This window comes from Panulirus ornatus, chromosome 31 (assembly GCF_036320965.1).
Source record: "Panulirus ornatus isolate Po-2019 chromosome 31, ASM3632096v1, whole genome shotgun sequence".
Taxonomy (NCBI): domain Eukaryota; kingdom Metazoa; phylum Arthropoda; class Malacostraca; order Decapoda; family Palinuridae; genus Panulirus; species Panulirus ornatus.
The window spans coordinates 13,562,927-13,590,000 of record NC_092254.1 but is presented as its reverse complement, the minus strand read 5'-3'; the positions used below and the strand labels follow the sequence as shown (position 1 = coordinate 13,590,000).

Here is a 27,074-nt window from a genome sequence, read left to right as displayed (position 1 = left end):
TCTGATCTCTCTGGGGCCCATGTGGGTCAACTGAGTGAAACGTTTTTGTCCGTCGTCTGATCTCTCTGGGGTCCATGTGGGTCAGTTGAGTGAAACGTTTTTGTCCGTCGTCTGATCTCTCTGGGGCCCATGTGGGTCAGCTGTGAAAGAAACGTTTTTGTCCGTCGTCTGATCTCTCTGGGGCCCATGTGGGTCAGCTGAGTGAAACGTTTTTGTCCGTCGTCTGATCTCTCTGAGGCCCATATGGATCAGCTGAGTGAAACGTTTTTGTCCGTCGTCTGATCTCTCTGGGGCCCATGCGGGTCAGCTGAGTGAAACGTTTCAGTTCATCGTCTGATCACCGGGAAAACCCGAAGACCTGCATCAAGAGAGACTGGTATACTCCCATCCCTGTTGCCTTGATATATTTCTGTTGTACGAGTAAGGAGTTCTGTTGTTCGGTTAGGGTTCTGTTGTGTGGGTAGGGGGTTCTGTTGTGTGGGTAGGGGGTTCTGTTGTGTGGGTAGGGGGTTCTGTTGTACAGGTAGGGGTTCTGTTGTACGGGTAGGGGGTTCTGTTGTACGGGTAGGGGGTTCTGTTGTACGGGTAGGGGGTTCTGTTGTACGGGTAGGGGGTTCTGTTGTACGGGTAGGGGGTTCTGTTGTACGGGTAGGGGTTTCTGTTGTACGGGTAGGGGGTTCTGTTGTACGGGTAGGGAGTTCTGTAGTACGCGTAGGTGGTTCTGTTGTACGGGTAGGGGGTTCTGTTGTACGGGTAGGGGGTTCTGTAGTACGCGTAGGTGGTTCTGTTGTACGGACAGAGAGTTCTATTGTACGAATAAGAGTTCTGTAGTCGGGATGCTCCAAGAAATGGAGCTCCACGAGTGTGTGTGTGTGTGTGTGTGTGTGTGTGTGTGTGTGTGTAGTCATGTTCTACGTAATTACCTATTTGTACTGTACTGTACTCTTCTTGGACCTCCCCTGCTGTGTTGGCTGCTATTTGTGGTGTGTGTGTGAGACGAGCACTGGCAATGTGGGTACGTACGAGATATGTACTGGATCACGGCTTCCTTAGGCGTTACGACAGGGAGAGAAACACAATACATAGAGCGAGGCTTGACCGACCACTTTTCATAGAATTTACATTGTGGTTAGGGCTCGTGTCTCCCACACGTCTGAATGCATTCGTAGGCAAGGGGGAGGGAAGTCCAACCGGCAACATAAGAGACCAGCTACTGGCCGGCTATATAGCCGGGGCCAGTAATACTGTGAGCACACACGTTCCAGGGTTAGGAATAAATTTCGTTGCGAAGAATATTTGATACGGGTGTACTGTACTGGAGTGTACAGAACACATCCGCGCTGAAATGTCCCCCTCCCACCCTAGTTTTCAACACCCCACCTGATATGCATCCATCTGAAACCATATTCCCGAAACATGTACGAGTCATTTTTTTTCTCTTTTCCGTCCCGGACATCACCCTTGTCTCGTAACTCTGTAAAAAAAAAAACATCCCTCTTACCTTAAATGTAACTTCCTCAGTGAAAATATAAATATCTACTCCGTCAATTGGCTTTACACTTACCTAACTTCGGACTTCTTGACCTGTGGTTCCACCCAGTGGATGTGGTCGGCCTCCTGAGCGCTGCGGGATCCCACCGAAGACCGTTCAAGCGAATGTCTTTGGAACTATTTTGTACTCTAGCGCTTACGAATAGTTGCGCACTTCTTGTTAATGAAAAGATAACATTTGAGTCACTAAGCGGTACAACCATGTTTCACACACTCACACACACACACACACACACACACACACACTCAGACCTACCTACGAGCGGGAATAAAAGCGTGGCTGGGGCGGCCACTAGGGGCATCTCATGTCCAATATTCATAACCATTGACTGGCCTGCAGTGCTGCTGCGGGGGCTAAAAATACTGGCCAACCCCTCACGCCCACACCTGCACCAATCACCGCCCTCCAAGGTCCACCCAAACTTATACATATATATATATATATATATATATATATATATATATATATATATATATATATATATATATATATATATATATATATATATATATATTCCTATGAGTCCACGGGGAAAATGAAACGTGATAAGTTCCCAAGTGCACTTTCGTGTAATAATCACATCATCAGGGGAGATACAAGAAAAAACATAAAAGTCAGTTGATATATAACGAAGAGACGTAGCTAGGACGCCATTTGGTAAATATAAATATATATATATATATATATATATATATATATATATATATATATATATATATATATATATATATGTGTGTGTGTGTGTGTATGTGGGTGTGTGTAATTTGAAAAAGTTAATCATATGGGCTCGTGTATATGTACGTGTACAATAGATATACATCATGATAATTACAACAGGAACTGTAGTAACGAATATATGATCAGCTGTAATTATAGATAACAACAATCTTTAATAACGAGACAGTAGTCTTGCTATCTTGCAGCGGGGCACGCGCCTCCTGCTGGTGTGTTTACGGGAGATGCAACGTACCTAAGCAAACAACCGAGCCTCGCTCGAGCAAACAAACGTGTCACGTTCGAGCCAAAAAAATAAAATGTGCCACGCTTCAGCAAACAAACGTGTCACGTTCGAGCAAACAAACGTGTCACGTTCGAGCAAACAAACGTGTCACGTTTAGGCAAACACACGTGTCACGTTCAAGCAAACAAACGTGTCACGTTTGAGCAAACAAACGGGCCATGCTTAAGCAAACAAACGCACCAAGCTTGAACGATCGAGTGTGTCATACTCGAGCAAACAAACGCGTTACGCTTGAGCAAACAAACGTGTTACGCTTGAGCAAACAAACGCATCATCTTAAGCAGTCCAAACAGACGCACCGTACGTGGGCAAACAAACGCAACCATACCTGGACAAACAAACGCAGTGTGCTTGGGCAAACAGACAAACACTGGCTGGAGGGGGGGGGGGGACCTCATCCGCGGTCTAAGGTCCAGATCCATAATTACTGCCAGGCACGCCACCCCTGGCCAGATCAAAGACCACACAAAACTGTTACTATTACACGCACGCTACTGTGGTGGCCTGATGCAGATGACGGGGAGAGAGAGAGAGAGAGAGAGAGAGAGAGAGAGAGAGAGAGAGAGAGAGAGAGAGAGGTGATGGTACCGTGGTAGCTCAAGGGAGAGATCGTACCGTGGTGCTCAAGGGAGAGATCGTACCGTGGCGCTCAAGGGAGAGATCGTACCGTGGTGCTCAAGGTAGAGATCGTACAGTGTTGCTCAAGGGAAAGATCGTACCGTGGTGCTCAAGGTAGAGATCGTACCGTGATGCTCAAGGTAGAGATCGTACCGTGGTGCTCAAGGTAGAGATCGTACCGTGGTGCTCAAGGGAGAGATCGTACCGTGGTGCTCAAGGGAGAGATCGTACCGTGGTGCTCAAGGGAAAGATTGTACCGTGGTGCTCAAGGGAAAGATCGAACCGTGGTGCTCAAGGTAGAGATCGTACCGTGGTGCTCAAGGGAAAGATCGTACCGTGGTGCTCAAGGTAGAGATCGTACCGTGGTGCTCAAGGTAGAGATCGTACCGTGGTGCTCAAGGTAGAGATCGTACCGTGGTGCTCAAGGTAGAGATCGCATCGTGGTGCTCAAGGGAAAGATCGTACAGTAGTGCTCAAGGCGGGGATCGTACCGTGGTGCTCAAGGTAGAGATCGCATCGTGGTGCTCAAGGGCATACCTGACAGGGTTATTGATCATGACCTTACCCTTGCAGTCACCATCCCTGCCGGTACCTACACGTGTGACGGTACTGTGGCGTCACCGTGGATGAGCCGCGGGCCCGTGTGACATAGGTAGAGCGCTCCCGGCCACCTGATGTCAACCATGCCTTGCTCCCCCCTCTGGACCTTGCTACGTTCGCCACCCGCGCCATCCTCCCAACGGCGAGGTGCCTGAGCCCGCTGTTGCCACCACACCAGCCCACATATACGGCTTCGCCATTCATTATTCATAGACACCACGACAGAAATATATGCATATGTATTCCCGTCAGGACAAGAGGTGGAAGAGCCACGACTGGGCTCATGTGTGAGGGTCAACTGTCGTCCGTGTGTGTTTTGTCGTCGAAGATCTGACATTGTTTTGGGCAACTTCCCTTCCGTCACGGAGTACCCTTGGGAGCCCGCCTTTCATCCCCAGCAGGAGGAAAGGGATGGATTCGGGATAGGAAGAAGGGTAAGGAAGCCATGGGAGACGAGGGATTCGCCCTGTCCTCGTCAGGGAGAACGAACTGGTATTTTATACTGTTCCATTCCTGAGTCTACTAGGTTGACCCTCTGAGGCAATGGGGTCGGGGTCATCCCCTAGTCACCTGGTTGTGGTCAGAGGTCGTCATGTCGTGTTTTTGAAGGGCGATGGCGTTGTGGTCCTCCTGGGGTGTATTACAGCGATGGTAGCGAAGTGATGAGGGAATTATGGTGTCAGTGAATACGCCGAGTGTGGTGAAAGCGGTGGAAGCAGTGATCCTGTGGGAGGTAATGGTGTGGCAGTACCTGCGTGGTAGGTAAGTGTGGTAGTGATTATTATGATGAATTTAATCAGAAAATGACAGGTAGATAATGTTATTCTCTAGAGAATTTATTACTTTATTAACGTGCGTTGACAATGTGTTGCTCCGTGATCGTCCAGTACCTGATACCCAGTGAATCTAAAGAGTATATGAGCCTGACCCTGCACTCACTGAACACTGGTACTACACATGTATGGGGGGGAGGGTAGGTGGAGAGGACACCAACAGGGGAGGGAGGCCCAACACAGGACGAGGGGAGGAGGCCCACTCACCTACCTGATAACAAGGGCATCCGACTGCAGGATTCGAACCTCTAACCACTTGTTTGGGGATTGGGTTCTCTAACCACTATTCATGCATATAAGTAGTTAGAGTTTCGAATCCTGCTGTGGGAGGGCATTGAGCGTTTAAGTAATATGGGTTGGGTATCTTTCTTTTTTAACGTTTCAGTAAACAGCCAGGAAGTAATTACTTTTATCAACCCTAGTAATCGACTACAGCATCACGAAGATTATAAATTCACAAGCCACACAGTTGAAGTTCTTTATATACAATCTGTTGGAGCTATAGCCACCACCAACCTCTGTAGAAGCATAGGGGATGCCGTCTCCAACAAGGCGCGCACCCAAGTGGTTCGTGAGAATCCAGCATGGGAGCGCAGCTAGACACCAACAGATGATAGGTTGCGACAACAACACTCGGATCATATTATAGAAGCCAGGCATCTCATCCTCACAGAGAAGCTCATATCATTCGCGACGAATGACCTACAGTCACAGAACACTCGACAAGGAGACGCGTAATCTCCACAGGGATCTCGCGCGTTCCCCCTGTACCGCTACTCATGCGTCCGGCTCCATAGAACGTGTCCTCTCCACCACCGTTCCCCCTGTACCGCTACTCATGCGTCCGGCTCCATAGAACGTGTCCTCTCCACCACCGTTCCCCCTGTACCGCTACTCATGCGTCCGGCTCCATAGAACGTGTCCTCTCCACCACCTGACTATATTCCTGAAGTTGCTCTTACGACGGAGGAGTGGAGCGTTGACAGCTACTACGGAGCCTCCTACACACGCTCCCTACCGACACTAGCAAGAATGTAAGGACTTAAAAGAAATAAAAAGAAGTCCGCCGTCTATCTATCTCTCTATATCATCATAATGGATGTGGTGTGTGTGTGTATGTCGGTACGAATGTATGTCAACGATTCGGTTGGGCTTGCATTCCCAGCCAGTGGAGTGGCTTTTGGGGGTTGGTCAGGGGTGTCCCCCACAAGGGATATATAGGAAGCATACCTGCCAACCGAGAGCAGGGTTCGAGTACATGATGTGGCAGGTGTTCGCCTCTAAAGTGGGTTATACCGAGTGTAGGAAGTCGCCTTCGTCGAGGCTGTATTAGATCGTCATTGGACGAAAAAAGGAGTACAGTCTCCTCTAGGAATTTCTCATTTCTAAAGACTTCATCATTTCCCTGCTACTGAAGGTAGTGCAGCCTTAAATTTGCCGGAGCCCCGTCAAAAAAGGTTGGGTATACATAGTAATAATAATAATAATAATAATAATAATAATAGTAAGAGACGGAGGGGCAAACCGAGTGTAAAACTCCCGTAAAACACACAGTTTAAAGTAAGTAATCCAGTGACGAGTTAAATGTAAATTGTAAATCTTTTGTAGTTTATCAAGTCATCAGGGGAGGTCGACTGTGTCATTACGAGAAGGTAATTGGCCCTCAGACCCTCCGAAAACAACACAAGTGTTTACCAACGGGACAGGTTCTTTAAATATAGGCTGGTGTGTGGGTGTGGGCAGTTACGCCCACACAGTTGGGGTGGCGGGCGGGATGTGGTGGGAGCTGGCTACTGCTGCGGTGAGGGCTGGGCCAGGTTACACCCACACAGGTGAGATTGTCAAGAGGATGGCTTGCTTGCCTGCCTGCTTGACTGGGCGGGGATTGGATGGCCCGCCTTCGCCACTGCTGCCACCACGGAGCCATCACCAGGGACTTGTCTCGCGCAGGGTTGTAGAACGTGTGTGGACCATCCATACAGTTGGGCTCGACTATACATAGCGGGCAATGGAGATTCCCCTCACCAAAAAATGGCAAGCCACGAATATTCCCCTCACTAAACATGGCAGACCACGTAGATTTCCTCACCAAACATGACAGGCCATGAAGATTCCCTCACCAGACATGGCAGACCACGAAGATTCCCCTCACCAAACATGGCAGGCCATGAAGATTCCCTTACCAGACATGGCAGACCACGAAGATTCCCCTCACCAAACATGGAAGATCACGTACATTCCCTCACCAAACATGGCAAGCCACGAAGATTCCCTCACCAAACATGGCAGGCCATGAAGATTCCCTCACCAAACCTGGCAGGCCACGAAGATTTCCTCAACAAACATGGCAAGCCACGAAGATTCCCTCACCAAACATGGCAGGCCATGAAGATTCCCCCACCAAACCTGGTAGGCCACGAAGATTTCCTCACCAAACCTGGCAGACCAGGAAGATTCCCTCACCAAACCTGGCAGGCCACGAAGATTCCCTCACCAAACATGGCAAGCCACGTAGATTCCCTCACCAAACATGGCAGGCCATGAAGATTCCCTCACCAAACATGGCAGACCACGAAGATCCCCCATCATGAGGGATATTCCATCGCAGCTGAAGTTCGTTCAACAAGTGTGTGTTTGGCTACAACTTCATGCGACTTGAGGATGCTCCACCACCCACTGTCGTGCTCCCGCTGCTGCTGGTTGTGTGACCCCCTCCCGCTGCTGCTGCTGCTGGTGATGACACGGCGTGTGGAAGTGGTGACGGCAGTGGTGGTGGCGAGTGGTGCGTTGTGGCGGTGACTGTTTTGCAGCGGTGGAAACCCTGGCGACTGGCATTAGTACTGGTGATTGTGGTGATGACCCAGGTGGACTAGTAGTGGTGGTGGTGATGGTTGGTTGTGGTGATGACCCAGGTGGACTGGTAGTAGTGGTGGTGGTGATGGTTGGTTGTGGTGACCCAGGTGGACTAGTAGTGTTGGTGGTGAGGGTTGGTTGTGGTGATGACCCAGGTGGACTAGTAGTGGTGGTGGTGATGGTTGGTTGTGGTGACCCAGGTGGACTAGTAGTGGTGGTGGTGATGGTTGGTTGTGGTGATGACCCAGGTGGACTGGTAGTAGTGGTGGTGGTGAGGGTTGGTTGTGGTGATGACCCAGGTGGACTGGTAGTAGTGGTGGTGGTGAGGGTTGGTTGTGGTGATGACCCAGGTGGACTGGTAGTAGTGGTGGTGGTGAGGGTTGGTTGTGGTGATGACCCAGGTGGACTGGTAGTAGTGGTGGTGGTGAGGGTTGGTTGTGGTGATGACCCAGGTGGACTGGTAGTAGTGGTGGTGGTGAGGGTTGGTTGTGGTGATGACCCAGGTGGACTGGTAGTAGTGGTGGTGGTGAGGGTTGGTTGTGGTGATGATCACCCCCTACGCACAGACGACCTATGGATAGTACCTCACTGCACCACCACAAACAACTATTCCACCACACAACTCATCTTGACTTCAAATTCAGTTTCTCGAAAAGATTCTAATTAACGAAACTGTCGATGTAAATCGGAAGGGGACTGTAAATATCTGTAAAAACGGTAGACAACGTACAGGTGTTTACAGGGCTGCGTAGCAACCTGAGGCTTTGTATATAAGGTATGAAGAACGTGGTTGATTGTGCGGGGGTCTGGGCACACTGCGAGGTGATGCTGACAGTGTGTTTTGATGGTTCTTGTAAAGCCAGTAACATGAGGCTCCCTGGCCACACACACACACACACACACACACACACACACACACACACACACACACTGAGTATGAGTCCACAAGGGCCAGCCCGAGGTCAAACTCGTATAGGTTCGAATCCTCGGGGTGGCAGTCGGCCTACACCCACTCCAGGTGTTCATCCTTCCCTCGCCGGTGTTCGATAAATGGGTTCCTAGCTTAGGCTGGTGTGTATGTATGTGTGTATGTATGCATAACATAGGAATAAAGTCTTGGTTCAGATATACAAGGTCAATAGACGGGGTAGCATAACACTCTCTTCCCACAACACACAACTATGAATCATACACACGAGTATACAACTCCTTCTCCATACTTTACCGATGAGATCCTGAACCCGCCATCATCTACCAGACACGTTTATCTTCACCATACCTTCCTCTCATACCCAACACCCTCGACACAGTTCATTTTGAAATCTCGAGACAGACACCAAAACACAGTCTCAAGGTACAGCGTTGTCTCCTATACCCATAATGACCTGCATATGAAACTCTACCACCAGTTCTACCTTGAGTTACCCAACCCTCTTGTGTTCGTATCAATAATGCTTGCCTACGTCTGTCAAAGTTGCCCCCACTAAACGGAAGACTTCCCCTGTCGTGCGAGTTCGGGAGTCAACCCCTCTGTTCTTATCAATGATGCTTGTCTCCATCAGCCAAAGTGCCACAATAAAAGGGAAACTTCCCATGGCATTCCAGTACTGAAGTAAGTTCGCCTACAGTCCCTCACTGGGTTACGACCCGGTGCCATCATCCCAATCCCCAGCTTACACGGTGAAAGTTGTGTTTACTTTGGGCAACTCACACACGAGCAAATTTCAGTTTGGTAATTTGATGATCTCTACCACCTTCCTGGACTATATCTAACCCAGCCTAGAAGGACGGCAAGACTTCTGTGGTTCTTCTCACCTTCGATGATTCCACCAGGTGGACACACATAACATAATGATCAACAAAACCATCAGCAGACTAAGAAGTTTCAGTCCATGGCTTTCAACACTTCCTCAGTGAACGCTGCCAGGCATGTGCCCTTCCCTCACCTGTGGGATCCCTCAGGACACACAAATGGGACGCTCGCTCTTATTCATCCATAGAAGCAATACTCCAGTTCACAGAGGAGGAGGAGGAGGATACGCCACCCCAGATGTAGGGGCAGTATTTCATACGAAAAAGATGGTCATGAAAAACAATTACTACGACACCTGCACAACACCCCTTGCTTTTAAGCAGTCTTTGTGACGTTGATTGTGTGAGGTTCTAGGAAAGGGTGGAGGACAGAGTTACGCCCAACATGTTTAATGTTGTTACAAAGTTGTACTTGGATGCTTTGGGATTGAGCTTAGGGGAAACTAATGATCCCAAGAAAGAGAGACATAAGGAGAAATGGCGTTTTAGCACTATCAGTTGAACGAGGTTACTGCTCCTCCACTCCATAATGCTACATAGGTCCGAAATGAAAGAGGAAATGTGATAAGTGCGTGAAAAAGAAGGTTTTAGAAGGAGGAGGAGGAGGAGGAGGAAAGGGAAGGCGAACTGAAGTATGTAAAGCGGAATCATCAACATTAGAGTGAAAAGGTTTTGAAGTAAAAGAGAGATCATTTAATGAGAGAAGATAGTTTTTTCTAGTTTTAGAATATCTTTCGTTTTAGATTATCTATTACCCAGATATACATAGACAAAGTTTTCAATGAGAGTATGGGAGAAGGGGATATATCTAAGGGGTAGGTGGAGGCCTGTATAGAGCGAGCAGTGGGTACAGTACATGGACATAGGAAGGTGATAGTTGGGCCCCGAATGTGGCCGAGGGACATATAGTGTCCCCTTCCCGTCAGAAGGGAAGGGAGGTTTAGGATACATGAAATGCGTTATTTATAATTACAGGACAGTAAGTGACACTGACAGCAACACACGTAACAACAAGGGAGTAGGCAACAGAACAGAACCCCGAGGAACACACGTAACAACAAGGGAGTAGGCAACAGAACAGAACCCCGAGGAACACCATGATTGATAGGATAGGAGAGGGGAAGGTTACTCCATCGACCACTACTGCAATGGAGCGGTCAGGGAGGAATCAATGCATTATAGAACAGAGAGAAGCAGTGACACCAATGGAAGGGAGTTACGAAAGCAAAGACTTAGGTCGCACACCGTGTCAGATTTTCTGGGGATGTAGATGGCTATGAATAAGACACCAAAATCCCTGGTAGAGGACCAGAGGTGAGTCCCATGGAGGAGATCACCAGTAGACGTAGCAATGCGAAATCCATACCAGTGATCGATCAGAAAGCATGGAATGGGATTCTGAGTGTTTGAGAAAGTGCGAGTTTGGGGAAAGTTTGAGACAGAAGCGAGAGTATTGAGGCAATAGTTGGAGGGGTTTGAGCGTCTTCTTTCTTAGGGATGAGCTGCACCAAAGCATGCTTCCAAGTGGAAGGAAAAGTCTGGGCTTTTAGACAGAGGCAAGATAGGCGAGCAGGAATTAGTGCTGGATAAGAGGTACACACACACTCTTGTCCCCCTAGAAATGGGATAATATTTGGAAGACGCTGCTCGAGAATATAAGAGATGACATAGCTTCAGGAGCAGGAGATGGGAGCAATAAAATTCTAACCAATAATCACCCAAACTTAATTAGAGGAAAAAATGTACCCAAAAGAGCTGATTTAGTAGTTGGAGAGTTAGCATTATAGATTGTCCAGGTTGCAAGAGAGGAGGAAAGGCTGAATTACAAGAAGTTGTTGGAAGTGTTTTTGGTTTAAGGACCAAAAACATCTGTCAGTAGAAGACGAAATCGAGTCATCACACATTTCCTTTTTATGAAGGTCTCCCCCGACTACAGCACCAGTCCAACTTCCTCCGGGTTGTTTAATCCGGCAAGCCTAGCGATGTCACTGTGGATGGTACACTACGATGGAAGAAGGACTCCACCACATCCTCTAGCTGTCGTATTTACATTTCTCGGAGACGTATGACACAGGTACACCCTTCATTTGAATGCAAGAACACTTACAAAAAATTTTCATCCATCTCAGATTTATCTGTGCCCCCCCGCACCTGGTCTTTCTTCTTGCCCACAACATGGGCAGTTAGATAAGATGACGAGTGGGCAAGGAAAACCTGTGAAGAGGCGCTGAACACACTGGCTCTCCTGGACGTGATCCAGCACTTCGTGAAGAAGCGACAGCACCATTCTCGCCACCTTTGACCCTCTGGCTAATTCAGATCCTTCGTCCTCGAATAGCACTTCAGCACCATAGCCACATCAAGCTCATCCCAACTCGTATTACAGACCCACTTACCAAGAACAGCCCCCAACCTAGCTATTGCCAGTCTCATCAATATTTGAGTAGATTGCCACCCCAGTGTTTGTGTACAGACCATTTGTTTAACCGACCCTCCTCTTTTTATAATTGATTCAATACACCATTTCGTCTTCTTCTTCTTCTTCTTCTTAGACATCGACTGTCTTCCAGCAGGCATTAAAATATTGCCATTAAGTCCACGGGTATGGGAATAATCAGCAAGCTGTGTGTACGTCATACATAAGGCCTAAATTAGACTATGCCTCTTAACTTTGGTCTCCGCACTTAAAGAACAAAGCTGAGAGAGAATTTCCAGAGGGGGGCATCAACGGTGGTATCAGAATTACGAGAACCTGACTTACATGGAGGGAAAGGATGTAAGCGTTACATTGGCCCACCTTGAAAGAGAGGCGAGTTAGAGGTGATGTGATCATAACTTTTAAGTTTTTGACCCAGACTGATGACGTAGACAGTTTTTCGAAAGATGTAGGGATTAAACAACCAGGCGACGTGACGTTAAATTAAGGAAGAAACTTTGTTTAGAAAAGATGGGAAAAAAGTACTTTTATAGTGTGAGAAAGTTGGATAATTGGAATTAGAAGAGACTGAAGACATGATTAACTCAGACAACATTCAGAAATATAAGATGTCGAATGATAAGGTATAGAGATGGGACACCACAAGTGTAAAAACTTCCCTCCCCTATACAGTACAAACAGGTAATCATACATACACACACACACACACACACACACACACACACACACACACACACACACACACACACACACACACACACACAAACACACACACACACACACAAACACACACACACACACACACACACACACACACACACACACACACACACACACACACACACACTTCCCCCACTACACCATAGCAACCACAGAACTTAGCCAGACACCAGGGGGTTGGTCTCCCCTTTGGCAAAGGCCTGCAGGCGAGTGAACCACCCTACCAACGTTACCCCCTCCCTCCCTGTGGTTCAGTGTGAGCAGCCTCTAAGTCAACAACCCCCCCCCCCCCCGCACACACAATTCAATAATATTCGGATATTGAATGTCAATAATGAAATCACTTCCCATAAGGAAATATATAGGCCTATAATTTGATTGGAGTGGGGCATTTCGTTATGGAGTCCACTAGAGTGGGATAGTGGAGAGAGCTTTCACACCCTCCCAGGGGCACAAGGGCAAGGCCCTTTGAGCACGGGCGAGACGACCCTTTGAGCACAGAGGTACGATTCTTGGGTATGACAGCCTGGTCTCTCAGTGCCCAAGGTCCGCACCGTCGTGCTTAAGGGATGAGTCGTTATGCCCAAGGGCCGTAGCGTAGTACTTACGGGCCGTACCATTATGGCTAAGGGCCCTAAGGTCGTACCCAAGGGCCGCACCGCGCGCCGTGCTTAGGGGCTGTATCATCATACCTAAGGCTCGTCCGTAAGCTTGGTGTTCAAAGGGATGCACTATACGCACGGTATGAAATTTGTAAGTCTGGAGCAGTAGGAATTGTCGGAACGGACGAATATTGACGCCACTACAGTGGAAGTAAAGGTGATGGGTGGCGGTGGGGGGCAGGTAACATGCTACCCCCAGCAGGCGGAGGAGACGGGCATCAGAAAGGTGGTGAGAGAGAGAGAGAGAGAGAGAGAGAGAGAGAGAGAGAGAGAGAGAGAGAGAGAGAGAGAGAGAGACAGAGAGAGAGAGAGAGAGAGACGGGGGGGGGGAGGGACGGCAGAGTAGTCAGTGGGGTCCATAGTACACTGTCACCGGTGTTCTCGGACTCCGCCCACATGTGTGTGGTAAAACCGCGAGGAAGAGGTCACCTTCGGCGTGGCTGTATCATACACCGTCAGGAGAAGAGTACAGAGTCGTTGAGGGCCTTCACGACTCGAGAGGAGCCCCATCTTACCATACCTACGCGTTGAACGCATAAAGCCAGGTCCTAGGGCTGCGTAAAATAATAATAATATAGTCTCTGGGGTTGCCCCAGAGGTGAGGGACACTGGCAGAGTACAAATACTTGGTGACGTTAGACTAGTACTACAGAAAGGACACGAGAATCTAGGAGACGTAAACAGTTACGTCTACCTTACGTCCCTGATACGCCTCGTGGCTCAACTTCTACTTACGTCTAGGATAGGTCGCCTGTTCCAGGTAGCACTGTGCTCCTTCCCAAATCAAACCCTTGGGGGGGGGGGGGGATGGAATGTGCAGTCATTGCAGCGAGGGATGAAGAGCATCGTGCACGGATAACATACACTGCGGGGGTCGCCGTCTCGGCTGATGTCAGGGGGCTGTAAGGTGTCCTGGCCACTCTAATGCCACGGTGGTGTGGGTCACAGGCTGAGCAATACTAGTATACACACACACACACACACACACACAGATATGCATCTTATATATATATATATATATATATATATATATATATATATATATATATATATATATATATATACACACACACACACCGGTACAAGCATGTACCGGTATGTATTTGTGTCCACTCTCGTACTGTTTAAGTCTCTACGGGACAATTACACATCATTCAGAGTTTTGTAAAAATTCAAGTTTGTCGACTGCCATCTCCGACTACCCTGCCAAGTCATGGGGTACTGTGATGATGGTATCCTTGGTTAATAATATTGGAGAAATCGATCCCGTAGTACATAGCAAGGAAATGATTGTTTTTGGGAACGTACTCAAAAGTCATATCTCACCTTTACGACGTTTGAGGGTTTTCGTTTGTGAGCCATTTCGTTGCGTCCAGAGAGGGGAATCGTTGAACAATACAAAACTATTTAGCCGTAGAGACTTTATTAGGCATCTGTATTCCCGCTGAATACATTTGTCAATAATTTTTATCTTCCGCTCCACACTTTCAGTTTAGCCATCTTCGACCACAGTTGGATTTATCACTAGATCTTCATTAACCGATGTTGAGAACAGGTAATTACCGAGAGATTTTTATTTGTGAACACCACGCACACCCTAACGTTCTCCGCGGCCGATACAGCCACACTGAGCGACCAACAAGGGGAGAAGCTCCAAGTCCGGTAGTGGGGAGCGCAGTTGCCGCTTGCCTATTTTTTACCCTTTCCATAAAGTTGGATATTATTACAGATATTCCAGCTGTGCATCTCTTATTGTGCCTTATGAATGGGATTAAGTGACGGCTAAAGTACAGTGAAGGACGCTTGACAGATATCTGGTAGAAAAAAAAAAAGAGGAGGAAGGTGGGGGTTGTGGTGCACATCCTAGCTCCCACCTCAGGGTCTTGCTGGCACAAAATTGGATTTCGTGTCCCCCAAATAAAATACTGGACAGAAAAGGTTGTATGTGTTAGGGGCAGATTTTTCCGTCATAAATACGATCAGAAGGATAATGATAATAATGAAAAAACTTTAGATGTCAGTTGGATTAATTTCCTTGGATAATGTAAGAAAATTGATACGTGAGGCATTTAATTTTCTGTAAACAAATACACTTTTTAAGTGTTTTCCGTTCTTAAAATTTCTGCTATTCAACGGAAACTTTGGGAAACAGTAATTTGTAATCCCCCTCACCCTCTTGTGCAAGCAGAGACATTTCTTGATTAATTCCATCTAATGTGAAAAGTTTCATGAATTCATATTTTGTTTTAACATTTTTATATCGAACTTTTGTATCTATAGACTTGTAATGCAAATGTAAATTTTTAGTTGCGCTCAAGAGAAGATTTCTGCCAGTGCGTTTTCATATATATATATATATATATATATATATATATATATATATATATATATATATTGAAGAGAGAGAGAGAGAGAGAGAGAGAGAGAGAGAGAGAGAGAGAGAGAGAGAGAGAGAGAGAGAGAGAGAGAGAGAGAGAGACCCGAGTGTTTCCCACTGTGACCTTGACCTCTGACCCTCTGAAACGTCAGGCTCGTACAAGATATCGTATTCAGATGTCAAATTGACTCCTGTCTGAGCCTTAATGGTAGTGGGGTATTTTAGTGGCCAGAAAAGTAATGGCTAATTCTGTGACCTTGAACTCTTGTTGTACCTTCCAGTAGTATGAGGCAGTATGCTGCCAACCCACCACATATTTCATGCGCGTACAGACAGTACGTCTTTGCGCATACCTGTGGTAAACGTACGCATGTGCTATCTACGCACGTACGCTACGGTAATCCAAGTGTATATACTGCACACTGGAAGAAATACCGTTTGCCATATATGTAAAGTGTGATTTGGGAAATCTTTTCTACACCCGTTGATTTGTAATATAAATCAATGATTTCTACTTTGAGCAAAGGATATGAAATAGTGTATTATTGTTACCTTTAGATCAGTAGGTGTGTAACTCCACAGTGGGGAGTGGTGTCACACAATTGAGCGGGTGTGATGGGATTACTGTCATACTAACAAAACTAATCGCTGATATTCTATATGTCGAAAACGAAGTAAGAAAAAAAAAAAGAAAACGCAGAAAAAGAGGAGCGCGTAAATACGGCAAATGTTTAGTCTGTGTGAAATTACTAAAGATTTCAAAGCTGAAAACGAACTTAGCCATTCATTCTGGGCAGTTTTTTTTTTTTTTCAAATTGTCGTCTTTCAGTTTCGTTGCTGATCATCATCTGTCAATATCCTGAATTACGAGTGGCATTCAGATTAACCGTAAATACAGCGAACCGTACGTATTATGTACACAGACTCTTATCGTCATGGGAAAGCTAAAGAGGACACAGTGCCACCGACCGATAATGACGTACGAACTAATAACGGTGACTCTGCAGGAGTCAATAGTTTGAAAATCGTAGATAACGAACCTACTAACGAACTTGGGGGAGGACGCAACACAACCAGCGAGCATACAACGAGCGGTCGAACAAACATAGACTCAACCCACTTAGGAGAGTGTCCCCTGTATACACGCTCTCTCTCTCTCTCTCTCTCTCTCTCTCTCTCTCTCTCTCTCTCTCCAATACACATAAAATTGTGAGGCGTTCCACGTCTTTCCGTGCTTCCGTGGTGTAGTGGCTACTAGCTTCGCTGACCATGTTTCACGCACTGGGCTCGCCCGGGTTCGAAGCTTCGGTGAGAGCGTCAGTCGGCCCGCATCTACCCCAGTTGTTCATCCTTCCCTTCGGGGTTGGTCGATACATGGATACCTCACTTAGGCGCGTATGTGGTTGGGTAAAGACATGGTGCATATATAGTGTTACGAGACGTGGCAGCACGAGTGTACAGCTGTCTCTCCGTAACACACAAATAATAATCATACACACACACACACACACACACACACACACACACACACACACACACACACGAACGGAGGCTCAGGATTAGCTAGAGACCTAACCTAATCCCGATTTGGAGACGTTGTAACAACTGTGAGGACAATATATTTGAGTGATAACGTTGGCTGGACTTACCTTCCACATGATGTTGTTGTTGTTGTTGTGATGGATGCTGTTGTTGTTGTTGTTGTTGTTGGCGCAGTGCTTGAGGTAGATGCTGGTGAAGGGAAGCCTGTAGTCTACCTCGTGGCTCACGGCGCTCACCCGCTTGTCGAACTGACTAACCTCCTCCGCTTCCTCCTCCTCCTCCTCCTTCTCCGCCTCCTGTTCTTCCTTCCTTTCCCTTTTCCCCTCCTCCTCTTCCTCCTCCACCACCACTTTCTCCTCCTCCACCACCACTACCACCTCCTTCTTCTTCTTCTTCTCCTTCACCTGCTGCTGCTCCCTCTCCCCTTCCTTCCGTTGGTGCTGCTGTTCTTTTGGCTTCTGCGTCTGTTCCACGTGTTCTTTGTGGCTTGAAGGTTCCTGTTCTTGGTGCTTCTGGTGGTGTTCTTGTTGGAGTTTGTGTTGCTCTTGGTACTGCTGCTGCTGCTGCTTTTGTTGTTCTTGTTGTTGTTGTTGTTGGTGGTGCTTTTGTTGCTCGTGTTGTTGTTGTTGTTGCTGTTCTCGGAATTCTTGGTGCTGCTGCTGCTGCTGCTGTTGTTGTAGATGTTGTTGCAGCTGCTGCTGTTGTTGTTGTTGTTGTTGTTGATGTTGAAGGTGTGGTGGTGGTGGTGGTGGAGGTTGTTGTTGTTGTTGTTGTTGGTGATGGTGGTGGTGCTGAAGCTGCTGCTGTTGTTGTTGTTGTTGGGGAGTGAGGGCGGCTGATGCTGGTGATGTTGTTGTTGTTGGAGGTGCTGCTGGTGATGGTGGTGGTGGTGGAGGTGGACGGGGGAGGCGTAGCAGGGTTCCTCCTGGGGTGGTGGCGGTTGTGGTGGCTCCTCCAGGTGCCGGCTGTGTGGGTCGGGGGTGGAAGGAAAGGAAAATAAACACGTTAGTGGTGGATTCAAGTGGAGGCCAAGATGTGTGAATGAATGGCGGTGTTCTACTGTAGTAAGGATAGTGTTTCTCCTCTCCCTCCCTCTCCTCTCTCTCTCTCTCTCTCTCTCTCTCTCTCTCTCTCTCTCTCTCTCTCTCTCTCTCTCTCTCTCCACCTGAGGATGGTGGGGAGTGACATGTGAGGACCACTACCCCTATGAAACTGAGCCCTTCTTCCCTTTCCCCCCCTGTAAACCTAGCCTGGCACGCTGAGCATCAAATCTGATGGACTGAGCACCTAGTCTGGCTGGCTGAGCACCTAGTTTGGCTGGCTGAGCACCTAGCCTGAGTGGCTATGCACCTAGCCAGGCTGGCTGACCACCTAGCCTGGTGGGCTGATTGATCACATGGCCTTGCTGGCTGAGCACCTAGCCAGGCGAGCTTATCGCCTCTGTACAACCCTGGGATAAATGCCGGTGCCCCGGACCAGGAGGAGGAGGAGGAGGAGGAGAAGGCATACCTCACTGCTGGGTATGGCTCCTGTGATAGGGTAGTAATACAGTGTTTTGTACACCTTGGATGATAATACTCCCTCAGCCCGTACAATATATTTCTATAACACTTTATTTTCAATTCGATCTGCTCCACGTAAATTTCTGTCTACACTACTTCCTATGACTGTAAAACTGTGTACTTAAATACTTCGTCTGGCTCTGTAAGCTATAGTTTTATAGTAATACTTTGTCTAACTGTAAACATATAGATTCTTTTCCCATGATTCTTATTTTTCTTTCTTCGATAATTTTCTTTGTCAATCTTTATCGACTTCTAGTAATTTTATGTTTACTTATTAAACCTTCTTTTCTTTAAGTACGTCTGCCAGTAAAACTGTGTTTTTGATAATGTTTCGTCTTCCTGTGTTGTTGATTTTGATAATATTTCTATTTGTAAAGTTTTTATAGTAATATTTCGTCAACTTATAAAGTTGTTTGCAATGATACGTCGTATGCTTGAAAAGTTGTTTGTAATAATACTTCGTCTGCTTAAAAAGTTGCTTGTAATGATATTTCGTCTACTTATAAAGTTGTTTGTAATAATACTTCGTCTGCTTAAAAAGTCGTTTGTAATGATATTTCGTCTACTTATAAAGTTGTTTGTAATGATATTTCGTCTACTTATAAAGTTGTTTGTAATAATACTTCGTCTGCTTAAAAAGTTGTTTGTAATGATATTTCGTTTACTTATAAACTTGTTTGTAATGATATTCCGTCTGCTTAAAAAGTTGTTTGTAATGATACTTCGTCTACTTATAAAGTTGTTTGTAATGATACTTCGTCTACTTATAAAGTTGTTTGTAATGATACTTCGTCTACTTATAAGGTTGTTTGTAATGATACTTCGTCTACTTATAAAGTTGTTTGTAATGATACTTCGTCTACTTATAAAGTTGTTTGTAATGATATTCCGTCTACTTATAAAGTTGTTTGTAATATTTCGTCCACTTATAAAGTTGTTTGTAATGATACTTAGTCTGCTTATAAAGTTGTTTGTAATGATATTTCGTCCACTTATAAAGTTGTTTGTAATGATACTTCGTCTACTTATAAAGTTGTTTGTAATGATACTTCGTCTACTTATAAAGTTGTTTGTAATGATATTTCGTCTACTTATAAAGTTGTTTGTAATGATATTTCGTCCACTTATAAAGTTGTTTGTAATGATATTTCGTCCACTTATAAAGTTGTTTGTAATGATACTTCGTCTACTTATAAAGCTTTGTATTTTATCATCTCATTCATTTTGAGGTTGGTGTGTCTTTCTTATTACCTCATCTGCTTATAAAACAGATTTAGTTTATTTTACTTTTTTACTTTTTATATGATACGTCAACATATATATATATTTTTTTAAATGATATTTTTCGTGCATATAAAGCCCTCTTTTCCCCCTAATTATTCTTCGTGCTTTATTAAGCCATCCTTTAGGGCTATTAAGCAATTTTCTTGTGTAGAGAACGTAAAAGAAATACAAAAAAATTATGAGCAATCAATTGTGTATGTAAGATATACGTGAGTCTCCCATAAAGGAAGCTTTTTTTTATAAAAAAAAAAATATTGCTCATGGGAATGGCAATAGTGAGTATGGGAGAGCGAATATATATATATATATATATATATATATATATATATATATATATATATATATATATATATATATATATATATATATTTTGCTCTCGATAATGGCAACACTCAGCAGAGTGTTGTACAGTGACGTGCAGATGTCATCATATTTCTGTTATACGATGTCTCATTAACTGGCATAAAATGAGGTGCTTTTCTTTTCCACGCTGAGGCATGAATGAAAGTTGCTAATTAATCAGATAGGAATAAAATACCCCCCCCCCCTTCGAGGCTCGAAGGACGCGTTGGCAACTGCCCTTGGGCGCTCGCCACCGACGCAGCGAGTAAAGGATTTTATTCATTATTAATTTTTTTTCTTTTTTTCATAAATGACTAGATGAAACTTTTTGTATGGTTCGTGATTAACAAGGAAAGTTTTTTTTTTTGTTTTAATTATTACTTCCGTGTTCTGTTCGTTGATTTCATGTCGTTGATTTGGTGGTGGTGTTTTGGGTGCTAAACGAACGAGTTCATTGTCCCGACTTGCGTTTAATGTCGCTTAATGTCCTCGCCGTCGTGCTGTCGTCTCTCACTCACCTCGTCGCGGTGGTGGTGGTGGACTGGCGATGTCATGTCTCCAGACAGCTGACCTCAAAGTTGAAATGCTTTACTTTGGATAACACTTGGGCTTCACGGGGTAGTATTATTCAATGGGCTCAGGCCCTTGACATGATACTAACCTCCTGCCACTGGTATTGAGACACCGTGACATGACATGACACTGGACTTTGACAGAGCTCTGACCTCTGGCACGACGACACTGACCCATGATATACCACTGTGACCCCTGATATCACTCTGTGACCTCTGGCAAGACACTGACCCATGATATACCACTGTGACCCCTGACATCACTCTGTGACCTCTGGCACGACGACATTGACCCATGATATACCACTGTGACCCCTGACATCACTCTGTGACCTCTGGCAAGACACTGACCCATGATATACCACTGTGACCCCTGACATCACTCTGTGACCTCTGGCACGACGACATTGACCCATGATATACCACTGTGACCTCTGACATCACTCTGTGACCTCTGGCATGATATATTGACCCATGATATACCACTGTGACCTCTGACATCACTCTGTGACCTCTGGCATGATATATTGACCCACGGTCATTAATCCTAGACAAGACCAGGTAACCGGTCATAAAGATGACAGCCAGCTCTTGATGTGACAGTGTCATCCCATGACTCCAAACCTCTGGCATTACCCCCCTAACCCCTCCTCTTCTTCCTAGCCGAAGACCAGGTGCTCTCAGCCACTGCGAAAGGTCAGGTTCAAGGTCGCGGGTTCGAATCCCATCGGACCATCAGCACACACGCTGCGTGTAACAGGTCCCTGCGTCGTAGGGTTCTGGTGCGGGACTGTGGCTGGGGACCCCTCATAGAAACCATCCATCTTGCTTTCCCACTGTGTGAGTGTGTGTGTCTGTGCGTGTGTGCGTGCGTGCGTGCGTACGTGCGTGCGTGCGTGAGTGCGTACATGTGTGTGTGTGTGTGTGTGTGTGTGTGTGTGTGTGTGTGTGTGTGCGTGCGTGCGTGCGTGCGTGCGTGCGTGCGTGCGTGCGTGCGTGCGTGCGTGCATGTGTGTGCGTGCGTGCGTGCATGTGTGTGTGTGTGTGTGTGTGTGTGTGTAATCACTCATTTCAACAGTACGGGGAGGGAGCTGTGCACTCGTGGGGCGCCATCTCTGTAACTTTCCCGTGCTATCTGAGCTGTATTTGCAACCTTGTCTGAGAGCTGAGTGTTTGATGCTGGGTGAATTATTTTTCCTATTTTCTGATATATCACATATATTACATACATTACATATATTACATATCCCTCTTCATTAAGGGGGTAGCGATGCTGTTTCTTGTGGGGCGGGGTAGCGACAGGAATGGATAAGGCCAAGCAAGTATGAATATGTCCATGTGTATGTGTGTAAATGTCTGTGTATGTGTATGTATGTATATGTTGATATGTATATGTACGTAATGGACGTTGATGTACATATACGTGTTTATGAGTGGATGGGCCATTCTTCGTCTGTTTCCTGGCGCTACCTCGCTGACGCAGGAAACAGCAATTATGCATAATAAATAAATACATGAATATATATATATATATATATATATATATATATATATATATATATATATATATATATATATATATATAAAGAGAGAGAGAGAGAGAGAGAGAGAGAGAGAGAGAGAGAGAGAGAGAGAGAGAGAGAGAGAGAGAGAGAGAGAGAGATTTGATCTATCGATTGCATATATCAGATATTTCATAGATTCTATAGGACGTGAAGTGTAAAAAAAAAAACACCAGTTACCTGATTGGTGGAGGAGGTGGGGGCGGCGGTGGCGGGAGTGTGGGGACGGGCATGTTGGGCGGGGGCACGGGCAGGTTGGCCACGCCCAGGGGCACTCCCAGGCCCACGTGTACGCCCACCGACCGCCGCGGGCACTCCGTGCACAGCACCAAGAACTTGGTGACCGCCTCTCGCGGCACGAAGGCGTACCGCTCCGATACCTGCCGATGTATCGAACCCGCACACCATCAGTGAGTACATCATGGCGACAAAATTCAATACTTTGTCATGAAATCATATCACTCTTGTACGATAGGAAAACAAGTTATTAGAGGGAAAATGTGAAGGTTCTGTTTGTAACTTACGGCTCGGTACGTCCTCTTTTGCCCCATGTGCTTCTGTTCTTTCCCATCCTTGCAGACATGGAGGTTGTAAATGATGTCGAAGAAGTCCTCCACAACGGCTACCTTCTTGAAGCATATTCTATCGTGTCCCTCTGGATCCTGAAAGAGAAAACGAATGATACCAGAGTGGCGTCACTGAAAATGGAGAAGTTGAAGGGGTAACTATCCAAAGATAGACTAAAAAGAAAATTGCTAACCTCAACATTATAATTGTATTTGTCACGTAATCTGCCACTGGCTACAACATTCATCATTCGCGTCATTATTTAAGAATATTAGATTAATAATGAGGAAAGTGACATTTTGAAAGATACCAAATGGCACTCACACTGATACGTGACACCTAGACAATGTCTTTCCACTCAAACAAGAAAGTGACATACAGTTGGCACACATTCATGAGGCTGAATGTTACTAAACATTAATCAATTACGACAGTGATCCATACAGCTGCACTTTGGATATGCCTACAAAACTACGACGAAGTTATATAAGATTTGATGGACGAATCAAGTCTTCATTTCCGAGTTGATGTTATATCATTCGCCTCAAAGTATTTTTGGCATGACATGGTCGATTCCATACTTTAAACGCAGACTAAGAATTTGACATTAAATGCCGTGCCAATTAACCGTTGTTTGTCCGTGTGTGGTTCTCGTCTTCCATTCTTATAATCTTCAAATCTTCGTTGTTATAGTATCTCTTGCTTAACCCTTTTCCCGCTTTCTCTTTTTTTCCCCTTGTTTATCGTTCGTTTACTCTGTTGAGGTTTGATGCCGAGCCGCTTCGTTAATAATGTCAGGCGGTATTTTGACAGTTAAGAGGAGATACGCAGCGCGTAGCTGACCATTGTAACAATGCTGTCTCTCTCTCTCTCTCTCTCTCTCTCTCTCTCTCTCTCTCTCTCTCTCTCTCTCTCTCTCACACACACACACACACACACACTAATTCAATTGTTCCCAAGGTCAGAGGCAGCGTAAAAGTTCCTATAAATACCCACGCTGGATGTACGAATGAAGGAAGAGGCGCTGTATTCCCCCTAACTTGTGAATGAAGTGAATGAAGAGGAGTGAAGATGAAGGTTCGTGATCATCTTCGACGATTTCCTGAGTGGTGAGAGTGAGTAGGATTACACACCAGATTACGAATGACACATTGTACAGAGAGATAGAAATATGAGACCGGTCATGAGAGACGGGAATGTGACAACGTGTCATGAGAGACGAAAATATGACAACTTGTCATGGGAGACGGAGATAGGATAACATGTCATGAGAGACGGGAATGTGACAACGTGTTATGAGAGACAAAAGAAAGACAGAAATGTGTAAGAGACGGGGATGTAACGCTTAGTAATGAGAGACAGGAATATGACACCAGTAATTATGAGACAGGGAAATAAAACGATGTAATAAAAGACAGGAAAATGATATCATGCAATGAGAAACAGAAATATGACACTATATAATGAGAGACAGAATTATGACACCATGCACTGAGTGACGGGGTTATGACACCATGCACTGAGTAACAGGATTATGACACCATGCACTGAGTAACAGGATTCTGACACCATGCCCCGAGGAACAGAATTATGACACCATGCACTGAGTAACAGAATTATGACACCATGCACTAAGTGACAGGATTATGACACCATGCACTAAGTAACAGGATTATGACACCATGCACTGAGTAACAGAATTATGATACCATGCACTGAGTGACAGGATTATGACACCACGCACTGAGTAACAGAATTATGACTCCATGCACTGAGTAACAGAATTATGACACCATGCACTAAGTAACAGGATTATGACACCATGCACTGAGTGACAGGATTATGACACCATGCACTGAGTAACAGAATTATGACACCATGCACTGAGTGACAGGATTATGACACCATGCACTGAGTAACAGAATTATGACAACATGCACTAAGTGACAGGATTATGACACCATGCACTAAGTAACAGGATTATGACACCATGCACTGAGTAACAGAATTATGATACCATGCACTGAGTGACAGGATTATGACACCATGCACTGAGTGACAGGATTATGACAACATGCACTGAGTAACAGGATTATGACACCATGCACTGAATGACAGGATTATGACACCATGCACTGAGGAACAGAATTATGACACCATGCACTAAGTAACAGGATTATGACACCATGCACTGAGTAACAGAATTATGACACCATGCACTAAGTAACAGGATTATGACACCATGCACTGAGTAACAGAATTATGACACCATGTAATAAGACAGAATTATGACACCATGCACTGAGTGACAGGATTATGAGACCATGCATTGAGCGACAGGATCATGACACCATGCACTGAGTAACAGGATAATGACACCATGTAATGAGAGACAGAATTATGACACCTCGCACTGAGTGACAGGATTATGACACCATGTGATGAGTAACAGGATTATGACACCATGTGATGAGTAACAGGATTATGACACCATGTGATGAGTAACAGAATTATGACACCATGTGATGAGTAACAGGATTATGACACCATGCACTGAGTGACAGGATTATGACACCATGCACTGAGTGACAGGATCATGACACCATGTGATGAGTAACAGGATTATGACACCATGTAATGAGTAACAGGATTATGACACCATGTGATGAGTAACAGGATTATGACACCATGCATTGAGAGACAGGATTATGACACCATGCACTGAGTAACAGGATTATGACACCATGTAATGAGAGACAGAATTATGACACCATGCACTGAGTAACAGGATTATGACACCATGCACTGAGTGACAGGATTATGACACCATGTAATGAGAGACAGAATTATGACACCATGCACTGAGTAACAGGATTATGACACATGCACTGAGTGACAGATTATGACACCATGTGATGAGTAACAGGATTATGACAACCATGCACTGAGTGACAGGATTATGACACCATGTGATGAGTAACAGGATTATGACACCATGCACTGAGTGACAGGATATGACACCATGCACTAAGTGACAGGATTATGACACCATGTGATGAGTAACAGGATTATGACACCATGTAATGAGAGACAGAATTATGACACCATGCACTGAGTGACAGGATCATGACACCATGTGATGAGTAACAGGATTATGACACCATGCACTGAGTAACAGAATTATGACACCATGCACTAAGTAACAGGATTATGACACCATGCACTAAGTAACAGAATTATGACACCATGCACTGAGCAACAGAATTATGACACCATGCACTGAGTAACAGAATTATGACATAATGCACTGAGTAACAGAATTATGACACCATGTGATGAGTAACAGGATTATGACACCATGCACTGAGTGACAGGAATATGCCACCATGCACTAAGTAACAGATTATGACACCATGCACTGAGTGACAGATTATGACACCATGCACTGAGTAACAGAATTATGACTCCATGCACTGAGTAACAGATTATGACACCATGCACTGAGTGACAGGATCATGACACCATGTGATGAGTAACAGGATTATGACACCATGCACTGAGTAACAGAATATGACACCATGCACTGAGTAACAGAATTATGACTCCATGCACTGAGTGACAGATTATGACACCATGCACTGAGCAACAGAATTATGACACCATGCACTGAGTGACAGGATCATGACACCATGTGATGAGTAACAGGATTATGACACCACGCACTGAGTAACAGAATTATGACACCATGCACTGAGTGACAGATTATGACACCATGCACTGAGCAACAGAATTATGACACCATGTAATGAGAGACAGAATTATGACACCATGCACTGAGTGACAGATTATGACACCATGCACTGAGCAACAGAATTATGACACACACACACACAACACACACACACACACACACACACACAACACACACACACACACACTGAGTCAGGTGGGACGGACCCGTTAGCGGTGAGGCTGGTATGGTGGGGTTGGCGGGATGTGTAGTCAGTGAGGGAGGGGGAGGAGGAGTATGGGCTGCATCTCACGCCACCTCACGTTTGCGACTCCCTGACACCCTGGTCATGTATCTGATGTACCCTGGAGATTCCCTCCTCCCTTCCTCCGACGGGAGGAGGACCCCTCTGGACCCCACCTGTC

General features: G+C 45.6%; 2 protein-coding genes across 2 annotated transcripts in view; one reads left to right on the top strand and one right to left on the bottom strand.

Moving 5' to 3' along the window:
* Positions 1 to 27,074, top strand: part of LOC139758835 (reticulon-4-interacting protein 1 homolog, mitochondrial-like) — a 399,554-nt gene that overhangs the window by 76,369 nt on the left and 296,111 nt on the right. The gene's annotated exons all lie outside the window — the stretch shown is intronic.
* Positions 1 to 27,074, bottom strand: part of LOC139758833 (uncharacterized) — a 295,796-nt gene that overhangs the window by 65,796 nt on the left and 202,926 nt on the right. Inside the window, exons 2-4 of the mRNA XM_071680680.1 lie at positions 22,877 to 23,014; positions 22,533 to 22,732; positions 17,135 to 17,992 (exon numbers count right to left, since the gene is read on the bottom strand). Coding sequence (XP_071536781.1) covers positions 17,135 to 17,992; positions 22,533 to 22,732; positions 22,877 to 22,991 — 1,173 coding nt within the window. The 5' untranslated portion in view covers positions 22,992 to 23,014. The remainder of the gene's footprint in view (positions 1 to 17,134; positions 17,993 to 22,532; positions 22,733 to 22,876; positions 23,015 to 27,074) is intronic.